This window comes from Pithys albifrons, chromosome 1, assembly GCF_047495875.1.
Source record: "Pithys albifrons albifrons isolate INPA30051 chromosome 1, PitAlb_v1, whole genome shotgun sequence".
In the NCBI taxonomy this organism is placed as follows: Eukaryota; Metazoa; Chordata; class Aves; order Passeriformes; family Thamnophilidae; genus Pithys; species Pithys albifrons.
Window position 1 is genome coordinate 62,071,367 of NC_092458.1, and position 24,997 is coordinate 62,096,363.

Sequence of the window (24,997 nt, forward strand, 5' to 3'; positions counted from 1 at the left end):
ACAAGTTGTCTTTCACTTGAATCTACTGATGCAATCCTCATCAGAATAAACAATGAGTGATCTTTTGCCAAAAATGCATTTCAGCATCTGATTTTTCTAGCAGTGTTGCTATGTAGTTTTTGAGAGAATGAAAGGATATAAGAGAACAGCCAGGATGAGGGGATGGTCCTGTGTGAGGAAGAGTCAAGGATGTTGTATAGTATAGTTTCTAGGCTACTGGAGCAAGCTTCTATAGGGATATTCAGGCACTCACCTAAGCTATCTGGGAGGAGATACAGACAGCAAGGCTAGACAGCTTTGCAGGCAAAGTGCCTTCAGTCTGGCAGCATTCCCAGAAACAGATAAAAAGTCTTAAGGTGAAAAGTCAGGAAACAGCATGAAAGCAGAACAGAGCCTGAAGGGTCATTTTCCATTCCTGAAATGCTAGTGGCATGGATTCTGCACTTCTGACAGAGCTATATCAGGCCTGACAGAAGCTCCTATCTCCTAGAAAATTGCCCATATGTGGCCACATCACTCACTCTGTTCTTTTCATGTCTCTTAAAATCTTTAGACTTCTTGAAATTGCCCTTTGAGGAGTTCCAGGGTCCTGTGATGAAGCCAGTGCTTTTCTTTGGACCTGCACTCATAGCTCAGCCTCAGTCTCAATCAGGCTCCTCTTAACATATGCAGAGCATTTAGTGAGGTTTGACTTTTCCTTTCAAGCCTCATGGGATATCATTTTCCCAGCTCTGCACTGCCACACAACCCAAAAGTGTACAAGGAAAGCTGCTGTGTCGTAGTTGTACTTCCTCCTGGTAACTGTGTTGGCCATCATGGAGAAGACTAGGGAGCATATACAGGGTGTGGACCCAGTACACTTGCAATAAACTTTAACTACAAAAATACTGAACCTGTTATTTTTTTTGTGTTCTTTCAAATTTTCACCTAGTTACGGAACTGGGAATTATATTGGTGAAGCAGGAGCAGAAAGAAGGATGTTTATGAGCACTGCATGATGACTTGTAGTTTTCTTATCTAAAACTCTCTCTGGTAACTTTGGAAAATACCAGTCACAATCACTTGTGTAATGCTCTTTGGCTGTTGAGATTAAAGCATCATTTTTGTTTTGAAAATGTCTCCCACAGAACTTTGGAAACTACATGCCTTTCTTTGAATGTTCTGATTAATGACAGTCTAGCTAGTAATGAGTATGGAGGAGGCAATGCAAAGACATTTTTTCAGGCATTAAGTACACATTCTTGAAGTAGAACGTGAGGGCACAAAGTTGGCGCTTCCCACTGCTAACTGCCTGAGTGGGTAGCAGAGTATTTTTTTCCCAGGTGCATCAGACAAGTTATTATTTTCTGTCAGGTTTTAACATACTGATAGACAGAGATGAATGGAAGAGGCTGTGTAGGAGATATTTCAGTTTACTGGTGAAATAGATATATTATCCTATCCACATGTTTAATCTTTCATATAACCATTTGGCCACTTGAAAAAAACATAGCTTGTAAGGACAGATGTACCATAAAGCTGGAGATGACTAATTGCATATAGGATGGAGATAGGGATTTATGAAAGTATTTTTCTTTGATCTTTTTGAGAGGTACTGTTTTCAAGTTCAGAAAAAGCTGCACATAAATGTCATTATGTCTTGGCAATAAACCCAAACTGTCTGTGTTTATATGAATCAGAGCTAAGGTGGGTGGGTGAGTAGAGAAACCTGTGACAATTACTCAAGAAATCCTCCAGAAGCTGGTATACTGGTGCCATCAAATAGAGCTGCTAGCAATTTCAATATTGAGGTAGGCAATGTGTTCTGCAAAATGCACCCATCACCTTGTAACAAATGCTAAGTCATAATATTCCAAAGTTGAAGCAGTAGCAAAAGACACATGTCAAAATATGGGGAAACATGATAGATTCTTGCCCTGTACAAAATAATGAGCAATTTTTTATTGGCAACATAAAAAAATTTGACTAGCACAATCCTTACAGATAGATTCCTGGAAGGCAGTGCTATTGAGGATGAATGACTTTCACCAGCTGTGAATCTAATCCTCTGTTTTAGCAGTTTGTAGAAATTCAGAAAATATTTATCACAAATACAGATATATTTTAAAGACAACTGGTGAACCAAACTTCTACCTAAACTTGAAATGTTATAGATTCAGAAAGATGAAGTACTTTTCTTTCAATTTTTGCTGGCTTTTTGACACTTCTTGTTTTCAGGTCATGCTAGAAACAAAAGTACTTTCTGCCGTGAGGAGATGAGTGCAGATTAGCAATAAATATTTAAATATCTAAAAGAAATAAAAATCTTTAGGAAAAAAACATTTCAAAATCTTTAGAAACTCAATTAAAAACTGATGTCTGTGGAAAACTCAGATTTCTCCTTGAGAAGTCACATTTTCAGTGCTGATTTCTTTTCCCTTCTTTTTTATGTTTGTTGATATCCACTTTACAGCACTCATGCAAGTTTACAATCAGAATAAGGATAGCACACAAATAAAAAAGGAAAATATCCAAGGTCTCTGCCTTTTACAGCCAGTGGTCCTGTACTGTCCATCTTCACAAGCCTCCCAGCTTGGAATTCTTTTTACCAAACCTTCCCACTTTCGCTTCCTGACAACTCAACAAGTGCAAAGATAGTTTCAACTAAAGATTTTTACAGCCCTTCAGTGCTTGAAAAGAATCAGTTCTGAGGCCAGCAGTATAAATCTGTTAAGAAGACCAAAAGTTCAACAAATAGAACCTTTTTTGATGGAGGTAGTCTTCTCTTCTAAGGTCTAGAAATCCCCATGGGCAATTATGAGTAAATTTGGCTGTGCAATTTAATGTATGAAGTTAACACTTTATAAGCACTAAAAGGCGAGATAAACAAGCCTCTCAAAGGGCAGTTAATGATTTTGCCCTTGATAAGAGTGAGATTTGTGCTCACATAAATATGTGTCTGCAGATACATTGTATGTAAGGGGGTTGGAGTCAGCTCCCCGTTCAGATGCCTGAAGCTGAACACAATGTAGTAACGTGCAGAGATGTCTCCTGCAACAGGGCAGCCTGCCTGTCCTCCACCTGTGCTGCAGAGGGGCGAGACTCACCAGCTGGTCTTGGGTCGTATCTGTGTAGATCTCTCTGATTCTGTAGAGTGTCTTAAACAGTTCAATGCTGTTTGAATCAGTCCCTTTACCGCTCATATAAAAGCTGGATAGCTTCATTAGTAATATCAGTGATGAGCAAGAGGGTTTTCTGACCAAATACAGGTGTCTACCATAAGCTAAGAAAAATAGTTCTCTGGACTCCACTCACTAAATCAACTAGGGGCCCAGGTCAGAAGTTCACATGTGGATTAAGTGAGATATGAGACATCCCAGAATATCTGTAGGACATGTGTGGGCCTGGCACTTCAGACACAGGATCTGTGGGCAACTGAGATGGCCCTACATTTTCCTTGGTATAACAGGACTTTAAAAATCTAATTCACATATAGAGCCTATAATTAGGTGTTTAAATCTGGAGATAAATCCCATCCTGTAGGTTTTGCAGCATATCCTCTTTCTCACAGTGTCCAGTTCAGAAATCCAGGCAAAATTTTAGGAACAGGACAACCAGAGCCTTCCTATTGAAGGAAACTTAAAGGCACAGCAATTCCTGATGGACATCTCCAAAGGCCACTACCTTGAACTTGCCTTTGGAGATACTTCTTAAATAAGTTGTATGCAAGGAAGACTAGAATTTGAAAGACTTTTAAAAAGTGAACATTTGTCTTTGAGAGTCAAACATGCCATCATATCTAATAATCTGTAAAGTAAATGGCTTTCCAAACCCTCAGCTATAGGAAGATACTACGAAAATTTAAAGACAGAAACACACCACTGTCAAGAAGCTTGCTCATATACGGCCCTGCACACTCCACCATCAACTTCATGCTTGTCACAGGGCACCCCTTGTCAAATTGCTATGTGAGCAGTGAACTGTATGGAATCTGATTTCTACATAGCTATGTGCATCATGATTGAATTTCCTATGATTTTGATGTTATGAACATTCATCAAAGCTTTGGAAGAGGCTGAGGCACTCGTACTATCCTTTTGTTTTATGAATTCTCTGGTGTCTAGTAAATTAGATATGCTCCCACTGCAGAATTTTCTTCAGATCTCAATCATCTGTCTCTTTTGGGAAACTTGAAGGAATTTAGTATTTCTAATATTCCTTTCTGTTAACATACAGCTGAAGCAGTCCAATAAATTCAAAAGTCACAGTGGACTGACTGACAGAGTCTGTTAATGTGATTACAGAGGCTTGCTTTTCTTAGGACATTACCAATTTCGCCTGTCAATTTACCAACTGTTTTCTGAATAGAGGATACATATGTCACATACTGTTCTAATGGTAGTATTTTGATTGTACTTTATGCCGGTGCCAGGATCCATATCTTCCACATCTTTGCCCCAGACTGGCAGGAGGCAAAATTAGTTCCCCTTTCCACTGAGCTACTAAAACACTACTGAGGGTTTGTAGTAAAATATTACCTAAGTGAGCAGGCTTGTCACATTGTGTGAGGCATTCTGAAAGGAAAAAACAAAAAAGCCTGGAATATCTACCCTTAAAGCCTTGCATTTCGTATTATGTACTACTGAGATACAGCTGAATATTTGCAGAAAATACAAAATAATCTGCCACCATTTTATTTGCTACCAACTAGTTTTAGACATCTACAGTAAGTACAAACGATCTAGCTGATAAAATGAAATTTCTCTTCCCTGCTTAATTACATCTCTGCTTATTAAACTTCTGTTTAATACTTTGCACTGAATTGAGTAAAAATATATTTACATAAGCTCAAAGAAAAATACTTTCCATATCCTAAGGCATTTAGGAATACCTCTTCCATTCATTACTATGCTGGACCATGTGTAAAAGATCTGTACCGATCAAGATCCAATCAACTGGTAAACTCAAGAGCAATACAACACTCAGATAAGACTAACCTGAAACCTAAGGAATGCTCACAGTATTAAAGTATTTGGACCAATCCATTCTTCGTGGCATCAGGTTCTTTCTAGCAATCTACCCTTAAATACCTCTAACTATTCTGCTCCTAGTCTCTCACTGCATAGAACAGGTTAGGATAGTGCATGTCTCCTTTTCTCTCTTTCCAGTGGGAATTCAAAGGCAATATTTTTATTTCTAGCAATCTTCTATTGTTTAACACCACATGTTTCCAAAACCTCATAAGCAATAGGATTGTTCAATTGATTCTTCCATGCAGGGAGGGTCTTAAAGTGTCAATTGTTAAGGAATTGACCACAGCTGAGAATATCATTAACCTTCAGGTGTCAATCCTTTGCCTGTCAAATGCATTTTTCAGTCCCAGCATATCCTAGCATAGTTGTGTCAGCCTTGGTTTTCTCTGTGTACTTCAGAATAAATGTCCTATTTTGCATCTGTGAAATATGGAAAATTTACGGTATTGTTCAAACACTAGAGCTGCTGCTAAATAAACTACTGAATAACATACAGGGAATAATATACTTACAAAACCCCTTTTTATGAAAGTATTCTGCATACTTTGAAGATTTAGAAGGTTTCTTTGTCCCTGCCATACTCTTTTGTATTTCTTTCTCTTAATATTTTAAAATAGAGAAAACATTTTTCTTTGACTGTTTTGCAAATTTGCTTGATTCCCACTTTGTTCTTTGACAGTATAAACAGTTTCATTTTCTCAAATATGAAATTTACTCCCCATCCATGAAGATATCTCAAATTACTTCCCAATGCTAAACAACTGCAATCAGCTGTAAAGAAGTTTAGTTAATTCCCACCCTCTGAGATGCTTTGTGTCTCCTAAACAGTTTGTTGATACCAAGAGAGGCCACAAATCTGTTATTGTTCTTTCTGCAAAAGCTCCTTTTCTAAAACAGTCTTTCTCATTCCTTAGCCAGTGGTACACCTTTTCTTGTTTTTAGATCCATGAAGCTCAGATTCTGAGAACTTTTTTTTTCTGACTTTTCTCTCAAGAACTCCTTGTACAAGCAAGCCAATTTCCTTCCACCTATCCAGGTAAATATTGAAGCCATTTTGGGAGAAGGCAAAAAAACAGGAAAGTAAGAGCTGTTCCACATTTTTGCAATCAGATCAGAGACACAGGTTCTCAAGTAATGGAATGCCAGACATAAGCTTCACTAAAATGATTTTGTCTTTCTGGACCACTCTGTGTTTGAGAAAAGTATCTATGCATCCATTTCAAAATGTTCAGATGGGAAGGACCCCAGTAGATATACTTAGAATATTCAGGAAGTTTCAGTATTGGCTTCACTCATGCAAACCTTGTGGGAGGTGTATATGAGCTTTATGATCCTGTAAAATAACTCAAATTCTCCTTTAATCCTTTCCATAATAAGATCAATTTTCTTTCTTAGCTCTCATGGTTTTCAAACCATTTAAATTTTTTTCTTTCCCTCTCCCTAAATGAAAACAACAATGTTTGCTTGTCACTTTTCATTATAACAACTCAAGCAATGCTGAGAACTCTTACTGGAAACACCGGTCTATCTAGTTTCAAAAAGATATGTGGCAAGAAAATTAGTGTAACTTTCAGAGCTGGAAAAACAAATTCTAAATATCCTGGCAGTCTTTTATTGAGTGTCTATTTTTAAGCAATTTTCCACCCTTGCTCAAGCTACTGGCATTGACTGGTGGAACAGCATATCCATCCACTAATAATGTTCATAGGAAAACCTTAATTGAAAATGACCACCTTTGTGTACAGACTGTATATTGGATCAGTTCTCAGATACACAGGGAGCAGAAGAACGCATAAAAAAAGAAGAGAATGAAATGCTGAAGCCCTTTGACATGTCCCACCCAATAAATGCATGTCCTAAATCTATCAAATCCAATATCTTTTCCTCTACTTGTAGCTGGAAACTGTTATCAGTTCACTTTAAAGCATTTCCTTTCCATTCTTTAGTCTCCTTTTTCAACTAAGAGGAATCTATACTTTTTTACACCAGAGAGGATCCTGAAGAAAATAGTCGAACATTCTGCTTATAAATGCCCAGGAGAAAATATACACATGAATAGTAATCTTACCAGGATTTTTCAAGAAAAAAATCTTGTTGTAACAATATAATTATCATTCATCACCAGACAGCAAGCTCTGTATGTTGGGGAAAAGCAGTACATATCATTTAGCTTAGTTTTCTAAGATTTCATAAACTGTCACTCAAAATACAGTCCAAGAAAACCACACTCAGAGTAGTTGCCAGTAATACTTGGTGAAACAGGATTAATGAATGCAACAGAGGGATGAAATTAGCAATTGTGCAGGGATCTATCTCAATCAGTACATTCATTCATGACATTTTAGAAGAAATAGTGGGTGTGTTAATTCTGTAGAAAACACAAAGCTGGGGAGATCACAGGGATGTTGCAGGACACAATTAGAATTCATGATGGTTTTGGCAAGCAAAAAATTATTTCTGTAAAAAGTAAAACAGTCCAGTGAGAAAAAATGTAAGGTTCTAAGTAGAGGAGAAATAATCAATGACATATGTATGGGAATTGAAAATAATTAAGATAACAGCTCTGCACGGAATATTAAAACAAGACTAACATAAAGACTGGACAATGTCATATTACTGCGCAAGTGTCCTAGTTCAGCAGGAGGGACCAGTTAACACTGGGTGTGGGGTGATCAAAGCTGTGTATTCTACCCCCTCTATTCATTCCCCAAGGACAATGGGCCATTAGCAGCAGCTGCCCAGGGAGTCATTATCACCTTCACACCCAGCCTGAGGGGGGCGGAGCTGCTAATGGGCCATCAACAGTTCAATACCACCCTGGCTCCCAGAGTAAATCACCTATTGTGTGAGTTCCCGCCCAGGGGGAGGGACTGGGTGCTCCCTGAGGGAACATAAGTAGTGGGTAAGAAGACCTTGGAAACTTCTCTTTGGATCCAGAGAAGCAGCAGGACCTCAACAGGAGGAGATCACCAGTCTTAGCCAGATTACAGCCCTCACCTGCACCAACAGGTTTTTCATTTCCTTTTGCTCTGGATTTGGGGGAGCCACAGGGGGTCTCAGCACAAGGGCAAACAAACCCCCTTGGGTTTGTGCCCCAGCACACTGGGTTATATTGCTGGGTTTTTGTGAGTTGAAAGCAATTTCCCTTTTGTGCCAGTGTATGTATTGTAATATTATTATTAAATTTTAGCTCTGACTTATAATCTCTCTTGTGGTGAGTTCATTTTCCCTGCTGGTTCACCTTTAAACCAGCACAAAAAGTTAATACCACATTTGATCACATCAGAATGAGCACAGATCATATATCCTCGAACCATAGAATGGCCTGGATTGGAAGGAATTTTAAAGATTACCTAGTTCCAACTCCTATAAGGAAAGTCTGAAGGAGTAAGTACTTAGAAAACTGAAACTGGAGTAAAGAAACAAAGTATCCTCTTTATCCACATTTTATAGAACAAGAATTTATGGGCTTAAACTACAGAAAGGTGAAACAAATTAAGTATCAGAAACGTTGTCTGGAAATGGTGCAACATATTCACCAACCACTGCGGGGCTTTAAGAAAAGATTGGACAAATTCTTTTCCTTAATAATGTTACTTTAATGCTTTTTGTGCAGCGTGGCTGTCACAGAGACTGGAAGTGATCAGTCCATGCTGTGACTATTATGTCACACAAATTGATTCAGCTGTAATGAGATGATCATGAAAAAGCATTAGAAAACCATAGATTCATGTCTTAGGGAGGTTAAGTGTAACCAATAAAGGAAAAAAAAACCAAAAATAAAAGCACCAAAATAAACCAAAAAACAAACCTCCAAGGTTTTGAAAATAGCAAAGAACAAAAATAAAAAAACAGAACTCAACAAAACGGAATGTAGATCATGAAACTGTATGCATATGGATAACTTGTGTGCTGGGGGCTGTACTGAAATGTAGAGTTAAGAATTTTCAAGGTGTTTGGCTGATCACAGCTATAGAGCAATAGTGCTGAAGCAACTGAGACCTTAATGACACACCTTTATAGTATTAATTACTTTATATAATGTTGTACTGCATGAAATGACTTGGATTCATTTTAGGTCATACATTCTTTTTTTTTTTGCCTTAGGTTTTTCCTCCAATCATGCTGTCATGATTGACATGGCTCAGAAATTTATTCCCCCAACTACTTGAAGTCATTGCAGGATTTGCTTTCCTTTATGAAAAAAGGCAAAATAATTGTAAATAAATAAACAAATACCAGAACCAGGCAAACTGCACAAGGAAATAGATTTACACAGATTCCGAGCTCTTGCATCTAAACAGTAGGTAAATAGGCACTGCGGTTTTCAGTCTCTCTGTTGAGATATTCCAGTAATGACAGCCATTATAAGACATCTAGATACAAACAAGGAGGCACCTGAGAGTTATGTTCCTCCTTTTCCAAACTGACTTTTATACGATTCTGTTTCCTGGATGTCTAAGAGATCATCAGCAATCAATCTCTACTTTGATGTCATGGGGACAAGAAAATGTCTCAGACCTAAATGGCATTAATTTAACTTAGATTTCTCTTCCTGTCATAGCAAAGGATCTTCTCTTCACACAGACTATACAGGAAATATAAGCACATATTGAAGAAGACTGTTCCACTTGGTATCTAAAAGGATTGTTAGATATCCAAGTCACACTGACTCATTCCCACTTACAGTGAGTGCAGGGAAAAGAAGTGTGTCAAAAAACACTTGTGCCTTTGAGCACTGAGTATACAGACTTTGAGTTGGGCTTTCTTATTTTCTGTTTTGTTTTCTTTTGGTCTACTTATCACCATAAGATACACATAACGCAGTCACCAAACTTCTTTGCTCAGCCCTATAAATAGTGTTGAAGTAGAAAATTTTCAACAAAACGTTAAGAAGGCAAAAATGTTTTTACCTGACCAACTTTAAGCAGCCTCACACTTGACAAAATATCTCTAAAATATACAGTATAGCTACACGACTTCAGAGCCTTGGGAAATGACAGTCAATGGCTATAAGACCTAGTAGCTTCCATCCTCCAAGGTTTAAGAAAGATGTTATATGCATGTTTTCTGTGAGAGTTCCATCAAGGCTTCAGACTGTGTGGCTATTACCTGTGTGTGCTGCTTATTTGTTTTGGCTTCTTTAATGAGAATTATTTTTTGGTACTTTGAAAGTAAAATTCATTATATGTCTGACAACTTAAGAGCAATTACTCTGGGTCAACAATTAAATGCTGAAATATTCTGAGTGCCATGAGAACACTTAGAACTTCAAAGATAAGTACTCCAGTTTGCTGCAGATGAGGGAATAACTTGACCTTACTGCTTTGACATTTTATCTTTGGTTTATATTAGTAGAAATCTTTAAATGGGAGGTAAAAGATCAGGGGTTAAAGTCATGATGTAATTAAAATTGAAGTCTTAGTGTTTGCCCTTTAATTTTAAATGTTTCTGTATGTTTAGGCTGAAATGATTTAATACACACCTTCTCTATTTGGTTAAATTCTGATAATATGAATTCCAAAATGTGTACATTAGTCTTATATCTGAGTTAACTTAAGATGAAAAGTTTTGATAAGCTATGAGAACAAGCAGCTTTTGAGTTAATGGACCCTATGTGCAAGTCAATCATTCTAACATCATGTTGTTTGAAGCTGTGTCTTAATTTTTCAGAGCTTAGGGCTGATGATATGTTTAAGATAGCCTTCAGTTCTGGCAGGGCTTGAAGCAAATGTTTGTTTAGTACTGTCAGAAAGTACAAAGCTAGTGACATGCAAAGTGACAGAGTAATAGTCTTAGCAGTCAGTGAGTTTGAAGTTAAAGCTTTCTGTCCTTGGGTTTTCTGCCCTTGCCGCTCTTTTCTTTGCTCCATGGTACCCTAAACCTGAGACCAAGAGGGAGTATCACTGGTTGCAGCAGACACTGTCAGGATACAACACAGACCTCTCTGTAAACCTTTTCCAGATCTATGATAGCTCAAAATCTTACTTCTACTAATGAAAAGTTTGAACCTCTACTGCTGTTTTCATCTCTTTCTAGCCTAAAAAGCATTGGCCACAGCTGCAATTTAGAAAGCAAGCAAGAAAAGTGTGTGTATGCATGCAGTGCTCTCTTTTTCTGTGTCTAAGTAAAAAAGAAGATAAATCTAAGAGTACAATAACCAGTGAGATTTGGGGTTGGAAACCGGTTTCTTTTTCCCCACAGACACCAAAGGCAGGTGAGAAAACAGACAGAGATGTCAAGCCCCAGTCTGCACTGGATAGGAGTAATGAAGCAATCTGGGCACATGGGCATGCCCATGTGGGCTCTGCACAGTGTTAAGCATGGAGGTAACAGATAACCCAGAGGTGCCCTGGAAGAGACCTGACAGAGCAGTGTGGACTGAGCCAAAGTCCTCTGAGAAGACATATATCCCAGGTTGAGTTTTTTTGTCCTGACTACAGCTGAGACTGGGCACAGGGCACAGACCTTCTGGTATCTGAGTGTCTCCCCCATCCATACATACCTTCAGTATGTTATCAGCTGGGTTCTTTACCTCCTGAGTAATATTAAACCCATATTTCTCTGTCTGCACAAACTGCACTGTTTGTTTGTAAGGGTGAGTGAGCTAGTTCAGTCATTCGACGGTCCTCTGCTAAAACAGACTCTGTGCCAGCCTGATCTAGTGCCAGGCTAGGAGTGCATGTCTGAGTGCATGGGAAGGGAGAAAAGGGTTTTCTGCCTGTTTCCTCCACATACCTTCTCAGAATCCAGCACAGCCACTCAAGGTCAGCAATACACTATGGTCAAGCAGGGATTGCTTCCCTAGTGATTTGTGATTACAGTCCTCAATGCAAGATCTCCAGTCCTGACGTTCCACCCCATTTTATCATTCCCATTTAAGTGGCCACCTCACAAACTAATTCTCTCATTCAGCCCCTTAATGCTTCAGGCCCCTGTTTTACAGCCCACATACATGGGTGATCTTAGATGTGGACACTGTCCCATTGAACAAATGAGAACTGTTTTCCATGCGGAACAGCTGAAAAATGTCCAAAATGCGCAGTGTCTTCATCAGAAAGGGTGGTGGGGAAGAGACCCATGATCTATGGATTTTGTTTATGGGTTTACATCCACAGACTACTATACATTTTTCCTCCCTGTAGTGGCCATCTCTTTCCCTAGCTTTTAGATAACATTAAGTCAAATGTTTTCCTTTTTTTCTTCCTCTTCAAAGAGCATCACTCAGAGCACCTCTCACATGTGGATTGATTTTGTACTTGATTACTGAGTTGGGGAATAAAGGCAGTCTGTAAGTGATAATGTCAATACCATTTTTTTTAATTAACTTTGTCTAATTACAGCTATATGCTTTATCCTACTAATCTAATTAATTGTCTTGACTTGGGAAAGACTTTAGAGTCTGGTAGAGTAAAATAAAGAAACAAGCTTAAAATGAAAGACCTTACAGTCTTCTGATAAAGACTGAAAATACAGAAAAGCACATCAAAAGAGGTTTTTAAAACTATCTTTTTGAACCCTTTTCCTAACAATGACCATTTTCTACTTGCTTTTTCTATTTATTTCTTTGTGCATGTGACGTAGAACTGAGCTTTTGTTTGGTATCTTTGTCTTGCTGTCTACGGAGTCTTTTTTTTTCAACATTCTCTTTAAGAGAACATATATTTTCTTTTTCATTTACTTGCCAATTTTATTTTATAACACGAACTTTCCTGCATCCTGTTCACTGCTTCCTTCTGAGAATAGCAGTTATGACCCCATGATTCTTTTTTCCCTGTAAAACTGAGATGAACCAGTGACAGATGAGAAAGCATTTCCATCTTTCTTATTTCAAGGGACCCAACAGGAGCATTTGTGGCTGACTCTTCCTTGTTTATCTAATAATTTTCTCTGAAGAATGGTTGCCCCGGATTGTTTATATACAAAAAGGTTCTTTGAAAAAGCATGCCCTGTTTATTGCAATATATTGACTCGAAAGAGGCTATCTTAGCTAATTGAATTGTTATGTTTAAAGTGTTATCTTCAACTTTGGTTAGAAGCAAAGATCCATCAGTAGGTGTATTACCAGTAAACCATTTGTAACTTAATTTTACATAACTCTTGAAGAGGCCTATAAGGGGTTTTTGCCTTTTTTCACAGGTACCACCAGTGCTTCTGGACAAGCAGTTTTCAGAATTTACACCAGACATCACACCTATTATTCTTGCTGCCCACACCAACAATTACGAAATCATAAAGCTCCTTGTGCAGAAAGGGGTGTCTGTGCCCAGGCCACATGAGGTCCGCTGTAACTGCGTTGAATGTGTCTCAAGCTCAGATGTGGACAGCCTCCGCCACTCTCGGTCCAGACTCAATATCTACAAGGCTCTGGCGAGCCCATCATTGATTGCTTTGTCCAGTGAGGACCCTTTCCTTACTGCTTTTCAACTGAGCTGGGAGCTGCAGGAGCTGAGTAAAGTTGAAAATGAATTTAAGTCAGAGTATGAGGAACTGTCACGGCAATGCAAGCAATTTGCAAAAGATCTCCTGGATCAGACACGGAGTTCCAGGGAATTGGAAATTATTCTTAATTACAGAGATGATAACAGTTTGATAGAAGAACAAAGTGGTAATGATCTTGCAAGATTGAAACTGGCAATTAAATATCGTCAAAAAGAGGTGAGTGTGCTGGAAAATATTTTAGCATATTCAGTAGTAGTAATGTGATAGATAAGAGCCTGAAATATATCCTTGTAACTGAGACAAATTGATGCTTATGTTTTGGGGGTTTTTTTGTTGCTCTACCAGATTTCTCCATTTTTTTGTAGTAGTTACAGTTTGATGGTATAAGAATTTAAAATGTTCTCTTATGGGACAAATTCTGTGAAATTTCTTTTAATTTTACACTTCAGTAGACATAGTCTCCAATAGTTGTGCTTTTCAGTGCTCTGCAGTGATAGGATAAGAAACATATAAAGCATACTTCAAATTAACTGTGTCTGACAAAAAAAAAGGAGGCTATTTGTTTAACACATACTACAGGTACCTCTATAGAGAAGTTTCTTCAAAAAATAGCTATTATGAATAGATATTGAAACAGAAGATTAGGAGCAATGCAATACCAAAAATGTCAACATTCAAATTCTCTTTCATAAAGAAATGGAAATACTTGGGTAGTGATTTGCATGACAGTTAAAAATTCGTAAGTTTGCTTCACTGATATATATATTTAGATGTAATCAGAGGATGTCTGCATATCTTTTAAAAGGACTGAAGTTCTTTTGTGCAAGCAACAGCAAAAGAAGCAAGACAGAAAAATGAGTTAGGAAGACAGTTCCCCTGATATTTCTGAAACTTCACTTGATCCCTGCTCATCATCATGTCAGAATGTGTTGTATCATCTTACTTTGAAACTGTACATACAAATTCAGCTGAACTGTGGAATATATTGTCTTGCCTGTCTATAGGCAAGACAAATGCTGTGATTAATTAAATAGTATTGGTACAAATTATGGCAAATTCTTAAGAAACTTCTGTGTTATATTGAGCTAGTCTGTCTAATGCTGCTAAATCTCTGTTTTGCAAAATATAAATGTTAAGTATGCTAGAAAGGTTTGCAGAAATAGTAACTAAACATGTAATGATTTTTTTTCCATTTGAAATACAATTTAGTAATCATAAGAAACTACCATGAAAGTAGGGACCTACTGAAGTACTGCTGGAAAAATTCTCAATTGTTCTCTGACTTCATAAGTCTTCTATACAGGCATTTTTTCCTTCAGGAAATGTATTGCATAATTTTATATTTCATAGTATAATGTTTTAGGCAAGATATTCACTGCCTTCATAAATTATTTTCAGATGGTATTTTGCCAGACTTAACAACTACTATTTCTGTTTCTTGAAATGCCAGTCTTGTCTTGCAGTCACTTAAGAAATTCAGGCTTGGATTTTTTTTTCTCAAGGATTCATGCATTGAAATAAAATTTTCTGACCTCTCATGGTTTTGGGTTTTTTTGGTTTTTTTTCTTTCTTGATGAAGTAAAATCAAGTGGTTTTAGATTCTCTTGCTGTGTTCCTAAATGTATTCCATACTCCATGCTGGAGCAAACAGTAGCCACTGTAACTGTTCAGTCATTTTATTTCTGATTATTACAACAGTGTTCTGGTAGGTGCAGCTCTATGATCAAGAAACTTTCCCCAGGCATAACAATTGCTTGGATTCTGGCTGTCCCAGTGCATATAGATCTTGAAGAAAATACATCAGATAGGTCTTTTTATTTGCTATGTCAAGGATGTTACAACTGACACTGAATCCAGAAGCCTGCAGAGTCTGGAGATTCTTTCAGCTCAGGCACCAGAACCCAGCCAGGATCTCTTGATAGTATAGCATTTTAGGCAATATATTCACTGTTTTGTAAATTATTTTCAGATGTTACCGTTCCAGGCTTAACAAATACTATTTCTATTTCTTAAAATGCCTCTCCAACAAAACAGCAAAACAGATAAAAATGCATTGTTTTCCCCTCTTACCTTAGCAAGCATCCCTAATATCTCAACTTTTATTCCATATTTCACCATATTAGGGCTGAGGTCATAGCTTCTTGAGTAAGAAATCAGGTCTGGTGGTACAGAATATCCAGTTATAAGTCCAAAATTGGCATCTAAAAGTGACAAAATAGTGATGAATGAGGACAAATAAACATAGAATATGTGTCCTTTTATATTGGTTTTTATCATTAAGAGCTCTAGAGTTCAACATTACTTTTTTATTATTATTTTCAAGCTGAAAATAACAGCAAGAATTATTAGCAGTCATTCCTTTTGGCATTTTAGCAAAGTGGACATGACACATATTAGAACTAAGCCTTGTAAAAGAAGTGGAGTAGGCTTTGTATAATATGACTTGGTTTAACCTCAAGACACAAGATTGGATAGAACAGCAGATTAAGGATAGTTACTTGTAGAATCAAACAAATAGATGGTGAAGAATTTTCATTGTGGAAAGAAGGGAAAATTGACAAACATGAGAAAAGATAATTACCAAGCTTGGAGTTGTTGAGGAGCTTTCAAAATAACAAGGTGTTTATAATGTAAATCTAGAATTGCCTTATAATGAACAGAGACTCTTAAAATTTAAGTGATTAACCAGTGCTTGTCGTAGATATCTGTAAGCCTCCTGTGTCATTGTGTATGGAAATCCATTCTCAGAGCTGTCTCCATTGTCCATGTTCACCACTTTGCCCCTGAAGTGGACCTTTGACAAACCAAAAACTTTATTTCAATTGGATTTGAGGTTCTCCACAAGGAAAGTTGCTATAATTGACATAAGACTGTGATTCTCATTCATATATTGGCAAAGAGCATCTAAGTCATATCAATTCTTAGTCCATGGAGTCATGTCAGAAGTAACCTACTGTGTATCATTGAGAAAGAAACTTCCCTGACAAAACCATCTATTTTCTTTCAGTAATAACTAATGACATTGAAAGAGATTTATGTTTTCAAGCTTACACTGCAGGATAATGTCTGGCAAGACTGTGGGTAATATCTGTTCAGAATTATGTGGCAGAACCAGAGAGGATCTGTGAGGACTTACATTTTTTGTGCTTACCCACAATTTCTTTTTAGCATAGCACATAGGACAGAACATCCAAGGTACTATTTTTTTTCTGTTCAGTTTGTATCACTGATGCTGATTGATTGTAAGCAAAGACATGTTGCTGATGCTCACATACTGCTGCCTGGGCTGCAGCCAGCAGCAGCAAAGGGAGATTCCCTGAAGTCACGCAGCCACCCTACATTGGGCAAAACATTTTGTTATCCAATTATCTGCTGTATAATATTATCTCAGCTAAGGGACCAATTATCTGCTGTATAATATTATCTCAGCTAAGGGAGAGTTTGGTTTTATGAAGGTTGTCACAATTTCATTGTGTTAGATTCTAAGCACACAGTGACCAATGAGAATTAAATTTTTCCATTTTTCTGAACCAAATAAAAATTTTATCTGATTTAACTGCAGCTTTGCTCAAGGATGTAGAAGGTAAGTCCCCAGTTCTGTGTATGATTCACAAGCAAATCTGAGTTCAAGCAAAGTGCAAACCTCTGGTGCAGCAATGCAATTAAGTAGCAGAGAATAGTTGCAGTCTTTAATGATTAGTAGACAGTGATCTGTGCTACCCCGAACCTACATGTTCTCTGTCCTATATTGAGAGGTTTTGATACAGAAATCACAGCAAAATCCCAGTGTCTCTCACTCTTCAGTTTACTTTGTTTTAGTATTGGTTCTGTTTAGGTGTTAAGCATATAACTGCAAAAATGTCAAAAAATGCTTACTACAATGCTTATTAATTTTCCCTTATATGTAAAATAAAGAAGATAATAGATTAATAGACTGAATCAATATCCTCTGGTTTCACAATAAGCTTAATTAGTCCAATTTAAATACTTATACTAGTAATTTATACCTCTCTCATTTCAGTTCATACTAACTGTCCCATGCCATTTAAGCTGTAGCTATAGAAGCTTAAACATAGTAACAGGATGAGGTTATAATTATTGGCAGTACTTTCTCATTGTGCATTGTTATTAGACATTCTTATACCAACAAAGAGGAAATATTAATTTTAAAGTATGCAACTGTTAACCTTTTCTCTTTCACTTTTCAAATTAATAAACACTAGCTGGTTTAGTTTGGGTTTCTTTTTTTATTTTCTTTAACTTTTCCATTCTTAATTTACGCTGATTGTCTTTCCTCATCAAATATAAGATTATTGGTAAACTTGGCATACCTTATATTATCTGGATGTAAGATTAAATTCAGCATATTTCAGTTTGACACCCTGGAAACATTTTAATAAGCTTTTTTCTACTTTTATTTTTTAAAACCTAATGATTATCTAGCCTCCATGCAGTGTTATATATTATGTTGAGACATATCTAAAGAAGCAAGAACTAAATTTTCTAAAATTCTGGAAGAGTGTTTTTCCTGATACTGAGTTACTTTTAAAATGTTTGATTTAAAACATAGAACCATTTCTAAATTTTCGTTTCTTCCAATATTTACCAAACATGCAGCTCTTTAGTTACTAAAATGCTCCCAAATACCACTACTTCGCGTTCTAGCAGCTTCCCAGGAGCAGGCCCTGTTTTTTCTGAGTTGTGAGCAGCTACCGAGTCTGGACTGCAAAGAGGCAGAGTGAAAGAAGGAGTTTAACAATTTCACACATTTAAGAACATTTAGATTTAACAAGCATATTAGAAAGACTTTCAGGGAAAAAAAAATCAGGGGAATCGGTTCAGACTAGGATAAATCTTAAATAACGTAATATGATAAAGATTTCATTGCTCAATCTTGTTTTCTAGGAAAGTGATGCTGCAGGATAAAAAAAAAGTTGTTTTTGATAATAAAAACCATCTGCTTGCTTCTATTCAAAAGATGACTTTTTAAAATGCAATCATCATATCTATCTAGTTTTCTATGCAAAATAAAGCCTCAGTGAAATGCAAATGTTTCACACTAATTTCATAAATTCAGCAAAATTTTCAATGAAAACATGTCAAATCATTTCAAAGCTGTCATTTTCAAGTCGATGTTTAAACACTTTATTTCAATAAAGTAAAATATTTTGTTTGCTTGGAGTTTTTTCTTAATTCACTTAGACTTTAACATTTTGAAAATGAAATTCTTATACTTACTATCTTCTGTATCATAATATTATAGAAACCAGTATAAGCATGGTAGATAGCAAGAACTATTCTTTTTCAAAATTGAGTGTCTCAGAAGTACCTAGAGAAAATAATTTAAAAGTACTGAAATTAAAAGTTACCATGTCCTTAGTAATGTTTTTAATGTTTAATTATAATGGGTTTCTCATTAAAAATCTTTCAGATGCAAAAAGTTGAATTACCAACTCTGCAAGCTGGAATGGCTTTGGAAAAACAGTATCTTATGAACTATCCTGTGTTTAAAAAAAACCCACACCTGAAACAAGCAGAAACACCACAGCTATGTGTGTCAAGTCACTGTGTATATGAATATTTGTCAAAAGACTGCAAAGGTGCACTCAGAAGTTTCCCTGTAAAAAATAACAAAACCTCACAAAAAACAGACTCTGATAATGTTTGGGCATTTTTGACACCAAAGGAAGATATGTTTAGTCTATGAATCATATAACTGAGAGGAGTGATGTATGCACGTTTGGGTCTATGTATCCAAAAGACCCATTTCTGTAGACTCTCAGCTGCAGTATTCAAAAAGTTTGATAAACATCTTTCTAGGCAAGAGCCAGGTACTCTAAACCAAATCATAGGTTTGCTTTGTAAATCATGTAAAAGTCTCTGTGTGTATAGATAAGGACTCCACAGATTGTTAAATAGTATGAATTATGTAAGTAGCTTATCTGCTACACCTACTTAAAGTCTTCCTCTAGCTGCTGGTAGAATTGTTTCAGTTGGAAAAAACCTTTGAGATCATCCAAACATTAACCCAGTACTACCAAGTCCACCACTAAATCACATCCCAAAGTGCCACATCTACATGGCTGTGGCTCTACCACTTCCATGAGCAGCCTGTTCCTATTCTTGACAACCCTTTTAGTGAATAAATTTTTCCTAATGTCCAATCTAAACCTCCCTGATGCAACTTAAGGCCATTTCCTCTCATTTTATCACTTGTTACTTGAGAGACTGACCCCCACCTCCCCACAACCTCCATTCAGGTAGTTGTAGGGAGCGATAACGTCTCTCCTGAGCCTCCTTTCCTCCAGGCTAAATAACCCCAATTCCCTCAGCTGCTCCTCAGAAGACTTGCACTCTAGACCGATCCGATCACCAGCTTCATTGTCCTTCTTTGGACATGCTCCAGCACCTCAGTGTCCTTGTTGTAATGAAGAGTCCAAAGCTGAACACAAGATTCATGGTGTGGCTTCACCGGTGCCAAGTACAGGTAATGATCACTGCCCTCATCATGCTGGACACACTATTCCTGATCCAGGCCAGGATGCCATTGGCCTTCTTGGCCAGCTGGGCACACTGCTGGCTCATGTTCAGTCTCTATTAACCAATGTCCCCAGGTCCTATTCTGCCACTTTCTTTTTTTTGCCTTTCCAGTCAGTCTTCCATCAGCCTGTAGTGATGCAAGGGGTTGTTGTTAGCCAAGTGCAGGACCCGGCCCTTTGCCTTATTGAACTTCGTACCTTTGGCCCTGACCCAGCCAGCCTGTCCAGATCCCTCTGTTGAACCTTCCTTCTCACCAGCAGATCAATACTCCAGTCCAACATGGCATCTGAAAACTGCCTGAGGGTGCACTCAATGTCCTCATCCAGATCATTGATAAAGATATTAAACAGGACTGGCCCCAATACTGAGCACTGGTGACACCACTAGTGACCAGATACCAGCTGGATGTAAGTCTATTCACCACCATTCTCTGGGCCTAACCATCCAGACAGGTTTTTTAATCTGTGAAGGGTGCATCTGTCAAGGGCACAAGCTTCCATCTTCTCCAGTAGAATGATGTGACAAACGGTGACTTTATTAAAGTTCAAGTAGACAACATCTACAGCGTTTCCCTCACCCAGTAAGCAGATCACCTTGTTATGGAAGGAAATCAGGGTAGTCAAGTAGGACTAAATGATGTGTGGTTGTCCCTGTGAAAGCTGTACTTATTGCTGCTAGGAAAAAATTCTCTTAAATCACAGGGCACATCTGCTAAATACAGCATTTAGTTGTGGTGAAGAAATTCTCCTAGAGTGTGTGAGCAAATTCCTTATACAGTCAAAAGACAGAGGTATATGCAGAGGGAGATCCTGTCTGCTCAAGATAAGACTTATAAGTTCACTCCAGAAACATCTCTCTCTTGGCTGAGTAAGGAAACAGGGTGCTTCAATGAGTCTGACTTCACTAGGCATTGAAAATGTAGATTTGAGTTAGACAAGTTACTGCATCAACTGCAGTTTCTACTCTGCAGTAACAGAGATTTCAAATTCCAAAGACTCAGAGCTCACATAAGGGGAAATGAATCTCAGCAATAACTAATTAATGATGTCTCAGAAGGCATTGATAACCTTTGAATGCTGTTACACACAAGCAGTATCCCTCTCATCACAGTTCTAGTTAAACTATTCATCAACTGGCACCAATGTCTTTTTATTTTGAACACTTGCTAGAAGTAATTAAAGAGGAGACTTGCTGTTAATGAAGTATGGTGGAAATATTTCTGTTCCTTTTTTGCATCTTCATTATAAGAAACATTTCTGGGATGTCTGCCTCAAACAGGAACAACCGGTAGTCTAAACCCCTAACCAGCAGTGCACAACCACAATTCTGTTAAGACGTGACCGGCAGCAGCAGAAGTTGGGTTTTGTTTGATAGAGTCCTTAGTAATGCACCTACAAGTTTCCACATAAACCTGGGGTAGATTTAGCACCATGAGTTTGGGGGTTTTTATACTTAGAATAACAAAACATTTGCTTAAGGAATGAAACTTTAGAGAATAAAAATCTTGAACAAGGTGAATAAAGTAGCACACAGAATTTCATTATACATGTAACCCTATAACTGCAGGAGTGTACAGCCCTCTTTCCTCCCTCCATATAATTTCTAGGGATCTGGCTTTTTTTCCTCTCATCCCTGCAAGAGCATCTAGCCCACAGCTCAAGTTGGTTAGCTTGTCTGGGTGATGAGCCCCAGACTGGGCTGTTGTGGGATTTGTACCTGCTGGCTGACTCCACTGCTCCCATGGTCTCCATTCTTAACTGCTGCCAAACCTTCCCTTACGTAGCTCTTTCTTTCTGCTCCCCACAGCTCCACTAGCAGCTAAGCTTTACTCCTCACTGCAAGCTATTTTTGCAAAGCCCAAGATCTTTAAATAATTCTTGCGGTTTTAGTGCTGTTAACTGTCCCTGTAGCATGAAGAGCTCATACAGGCATCTAACTCACAGAGGAATATAGTTAACTATTTCAACTTTTCTGTTCTTTCTATTTTTCCTGTCCTTAGGTCCCAGGGCAACATTAAGCAATCCCTCTCACCTATCTCATAGAAGGCCCTCACACAAAGCCTTCTGTTCTCTGGTCCACGAATTAGCTATTCCATGCCTGTGCTAGGTGTAATTGGCCTAAAATAAGAATGAAGGCACATTTGAATATGCTGGCTGAAGCTTCTGCATGATGTTGCAGTGCAGATTTTTCCACTGCATGACTTTCTCCATTAAGATGAATGTTTATTGAACAATAAAACAAGGGAGCCAAAGCAAAGTTGTTTTAGGCCTGTCTCCTTGTTCTTTTAATTTATCTTCTCATTCCACCAAATATCCACAGAGCAGTCTTCTCTTCCTTCCTTACCCCTTGATTTAGTGTAAGCCTTAGCTATCAAGATTAAGTGTAAAGGACTTCTTCATCCATTGCCTCCATCAATATGTACACCCATGATCAAACAAATAGTTATGAGAAAAACAAATGCTTGTTATTTGAACTCATTCTTGTGCCTCCAAAAAAGATCAGATCTATGTTCACTTGAGTAGAGAATAATACTTTCTAAACTTTACAAATCCAGGAACTGAAGTAAAAAAATTAAGAGATGTTGAATATGACACTGGTATGACAAACAGGAGCTTGCATTTTAATAGTCATATAGTGTTCAAGTTTGACTGTTGGCATTTGAACTTCTAGGTTTTTTTCCATACATAAAATAGAATGTTTACACAAAACTATCAACAAGTCCTCTTTACAGAGACATTTGAATTTCTTCTGTAAATAATAGGATGACATTCTTCAGTATTGAAATTTTCTGGTTGTTGAGATAGTTTACAAAAATAAGACATTTTGATAAAAGATTTTAAAAATTGGAAACTCTTCTGTTATGGGGAGAATAGTCTCACTTGTTTGTGAGCACTTGCAAACAAGCAAGAACTTCATAAGGAAGGATTTTGCAGAATGTTTTGAACAACAGGGAAATGCCAAAGGTGCATGCATATAAAAAAAGAGATGAAAGAAATCCAGAGTTGAATATCTTCTAGCATGTTCTTTACATCAAATAATGGCTTTTATTCTTTGAATCTGTTTCATTCCTGAGTAGTATTTCATAATTGTGAGGATCCTTAACATTTGTAGAAGACAAAGACCAATGCAGATCTTCAGAAAGTAGAAAGTGCTGAAGGTCTACAAAGTGCAACATGCCTGTGCTGTATTGGTCAAGAACAAGGGCTGGCTAACTAGGATTTTTAGGTGGATGAAAAGGAATAGAAAATATTTTACTCTGCCTGCTGCGCATAAAAAATAATAATATTTAATTATCAGGGTAATGTATTCATTTAAATTAGAGGTTGTTTCAAATAGTTAACCTTAAGGGCTTCATTGGCAACCCTGTTATGGTTCACAAAAGATATGTCTCACATGACGTTTGACCTTAAGACAAGATGAATGTGTAACATCAGTTAAAAAGTTTTGACACATTACTAATAAAATATGTTCAAGTTTTGGGTTTTTTTCTGCCTTCTTAATAGCACATGGAAATAAACTAGAAATAGCCATGCCTGTGGTGTGCATGTGCTGTGAGTCCCTGACACATTCTGCATAACCTCAGGTATTTAGCTAAGGTACCTATGTCAGCAGCCCAGCCTCGGGTTCCTTCATAGCTGATGGGAAGAGACAGACACTTCCAGATGGCAACTCAGGCCATCCAAGAACAAAATCACTTTTGTCACTAGCTATGTTACATTTATTGCAGAGGAGACATGGGACAACTAGATGTGTTGTACAGGGTAAAAAGAAGAATTGTGTGTAATTTCTGGAAGGTAGGTAACAGTGGGCAAAAACTATTTTTTAAAAATCTTTATATTCTGTTTTTCTGAGAACTGGAAAAGCTTCCTTAAGCTGAAATTATGAACCTATTTACAGGAATACATTCTAACACATTGTATGATCTAACGGTCTGCTTGGAGGAGTAAGCATCATGCAAAGCTGTATTTCACAGTTATGGTCTGAGGGAAAAAATCCTCATTTTTACATGAAGATACTGAGGATTAGACAGAAAGTTTTGCAAGAGAGAGCTGTTAGACCTATGACACCCTGCAAGACTTCACTTATGTTTGGACATTTCTTCATCATTATTTCTAAAGCTGGAAACCTGTAGTGAATTTATTTGAAAGCAGTCAAAATCTTGAAATAGAGGGTAAAGTTTTTATAAACACTGGAAAAATATTTTCTTTCACTGCATGGGACCCTATTGTCAATACAAATGTATTAGTGAAGTCACAATGAAGGTAAATAGCATAATAACACTTAAATGAAGATAAATAATAATTTTCATAGTATATTAAGGTTAGAGCTTCCTAATCTGACTGTGAAAAAATTTTCTTTGTTCTGTGCTAAGCCTTGGCAAAAGTAGTTTGGCAGTAGGATCAGTTTTTCTTTTCAGACTGGTCTTTCCAGGTTGCAAATTACAGTGTACGAGTGATGTTTAAACAAGACCTTATCACTGCTAAAGACTATATTGGTTTTAGGTCATATTTTTCTATTAGAACTTTCAGTTAGAGTAAACATACATCTTGTGTTTAACTCCATCTGACAACTACCACTCACCTACTTGCTCACCCTCCCCCTGTGAGATGGGGAAGAGAATCAGAAGAGTAAAAGTGAAAAACTCATGGGTTAAGATAAAGACAGTTTTTTAATAAAGAAAGAAAAAGCCACACATACAATCAACCAAAACAATGAATTCATTTTCCACTTCCCATGGGCAGATACATGTTCATCCATCTCCAGTAAAGTTGGTCTCTATCATGTGTAACAGTTACTTGGGAAGAAAATTGCCATCACCCAGAACTACCACCCTTCCTTCTTCTTCCCCCAGTTTATATATAGAGCCTGATGTCATTTGGTATGGACTATTCCTTTGATCAGCTGGGTCAGCTGTCCTGGCTGTGTCCCCTCTCAACTTCCTGTGCATCTTCAACCCACTTGCTGGTGAGGTAGGATGAGAGACAGAAAAAAGCTTTGACTCT

General features: G+C 37.5%; 1 protein-coding gene across 2 annotated transcripts in view; it reads left to right on the top strand.

Annotated features, from left to right (window-relative positions):
* The window catches only part of TRPC4 (transient receptor potential cation channel subfamily C member 4), a 141,174-nt gene that overhangs the window by 57,396 nt on the left and 58,781 nt on the right, over nucleotides 1-24,997 (top strand). For both annotated transcript variants that reach the window (XM_071552354.1, XM_071552361.1), the window contains exon 3: nucleotides 13,152-13,670. In XM_071552354.1, coding sequence (XP_071408455.1) covers nucleotides 13,152-13,670 — 519 coding nt within the window. The remainder of the gene's footprint in view (nucleotides 1-13,151; nucleotides 13,671-24,997) is intronic.